We start from the raw sequence: 1,701 nt of genomic DNA, 5'->3' as shown, positions 1-1,701 counted from the left end.
GGAGGGGGGAGGAGGAGGAGGAGGAGGAGGAGAAGAAGAAAAAGAAGAAGAAGAAGAAGAAGAAATGTAAATCGTTTTTATAGCGCCTATTCCCTTGTAGAATCAGCTCTGGGCACATTACTGAAGTTGAGATACCAATTTATAAAAGAACAAATGCTGTGAAAATGTTAATAATTTGCTAATTTGCACACACAGGAAGAAGAAATAAGAACAATAATTAATAAGCAATCAGTGGAGTGAGCCACTTATTGTAAAATCTATATATACTATAATTCAGTGTTATATTTGTAGCCTACTGGTTGGGTTTATAGATTTGATCATATCGGAGAGAGGTGAAATAAAAGGAAAATTATTCATTTCCTTTCCCTTTCAGCAAAAACCAACTTCAAAGAATTGTGAAAATAATCTTAATTGTATGAGTTTTACTCCCACCCCAATCGAAAACAATTTAAATCATTTAGAAGGGAGGCTACTTTGACTCTCAAATTAGGGCTCACCTGGGCAGAGTGTGATACAACATTCATTCAGTCATACATAAATGCTTGACAAATAAGTCTCACAACTCAGAACCTCAAGAAAAAAGAAATCTGAAAGCTCAATACCTTGAGTTCTGACACAACACCCATACCTTTGTGATCTTGATGGTGATGAGACCGTACGAATTCTTTTCTTCCCTAATCTTCTTTCTGCTGACAATTTCCATCATGACCCTGCCCTCGTTCATTGCATCCGTCATAGACATGGCCTGAGGAGTAAAGAAATAAAAACAAGATTTTCTTAAATACCAAATATGTAACATTATCATTAACTTTTATTCATCCATAACTTCAATGAGTCAAGTCTGCAAACTTCTTCGCACTGAGGTTTCAACTCTTTGACACAATTTAGATCATTTACGAGGTAGGCTTCCGCACTGCCTGTTAGGGTCAACCCAAGCTGAGAGGGATACAACCCAGCAGAAAAACCAAGATACTCACACACACACACACACACACACACACACACACACACACACACACACACACACAAACACACACACACACACACACGTACACACTCAGTGTGTATGTCTTGGCCTCACCAAACTCAACAGATGAACTTACCAAACCCTGTGGGATTCAATGAAACTCAAGATTAAGAACCACTTACCTAAAAGCTTGTCTCGTGTAAACTAAACCCCAAATAAAGTTGTTATTTAGCAGTTATAACACAAGTGTTATGTAAAAACTATAACAAGGAATAACATGTGTTACATAATGACTATAAAAGAATAAGTGTTATATAATAGACAGCTACAATAAGGCTTCCTTCACTGACCACTCCAGTGTTGGGGTTAACATATTCATTCTTTGTCTGGTCCACAATGCCAAGCATGATGGCATTCTGCAAGGTCAGCTGAGTCTTCTCGTCACGGGGGTCAAGGACACCCTTGATGATGAACGTGTGCTGCTCTTCCTCAAGGGTCGACATCACCTGAGGGTTGTAAGTATGAAAAAAATAGTCAGTTTTGCAGGATCAATTATGATCACAATGATAATGATGGTGGCGTGCTCTATAGACCTTATAGTGAAAAATGAATTCATTCTGAGTCCTACAATAAAGAATATTTCTAGTATGATCTATAGATTTGTCTCTCTCTATTTTAGTTTGTTTCTCCTCTCTCTCCCTCTCTCTCTCTCTCTCTCTCTCTCTCTCTCTCTC

At 38.2% G+C, this 1,701-nt stretch overlaps 1 protein-coding gene across 1 annotated transcript in view; it reads right to left on the bottom strand.

Annotated features, from left to right (window-relative positions):
* LOC101854908 overlaps window positions 1-1,701 on the bottom strand; it is a gene marked incomplete in the record, with an annotated part of 92,697 nt that overhangs the window by 4,904 nt on the left and 86,092 nt on the right. The window contains 2 exon segments of the mRNA XM_013089202.2: window positions 629-745; window positions 1,318-1,473. Coding sequence (XP_012944656.1) covers window positions 629-745; window positions 1,318-1,473 — 273 coding nt within the window.

The sequence above is a fragment of the Aplysia californica genome, unplaced genomic scaffold, assembly GCF_000002075.1.
Source record: "Aplysia californica isolate F4 #8 unplaced genomic scaffold, AplCal3.0 scaffold00894, whole genome shotgun sequence".
Lineage (NCBI taxonomy): Eukaryota > Metazoa > Mollusca > Gastropoda > Aplysiida > Aplysiidae > Aplysia > Aplysia californica.
The sequence above is the reverse complement of the archived record's forward strand: the minus strand, read 5'-3'. Positions and strand labels throughout refer to the sequence as shown.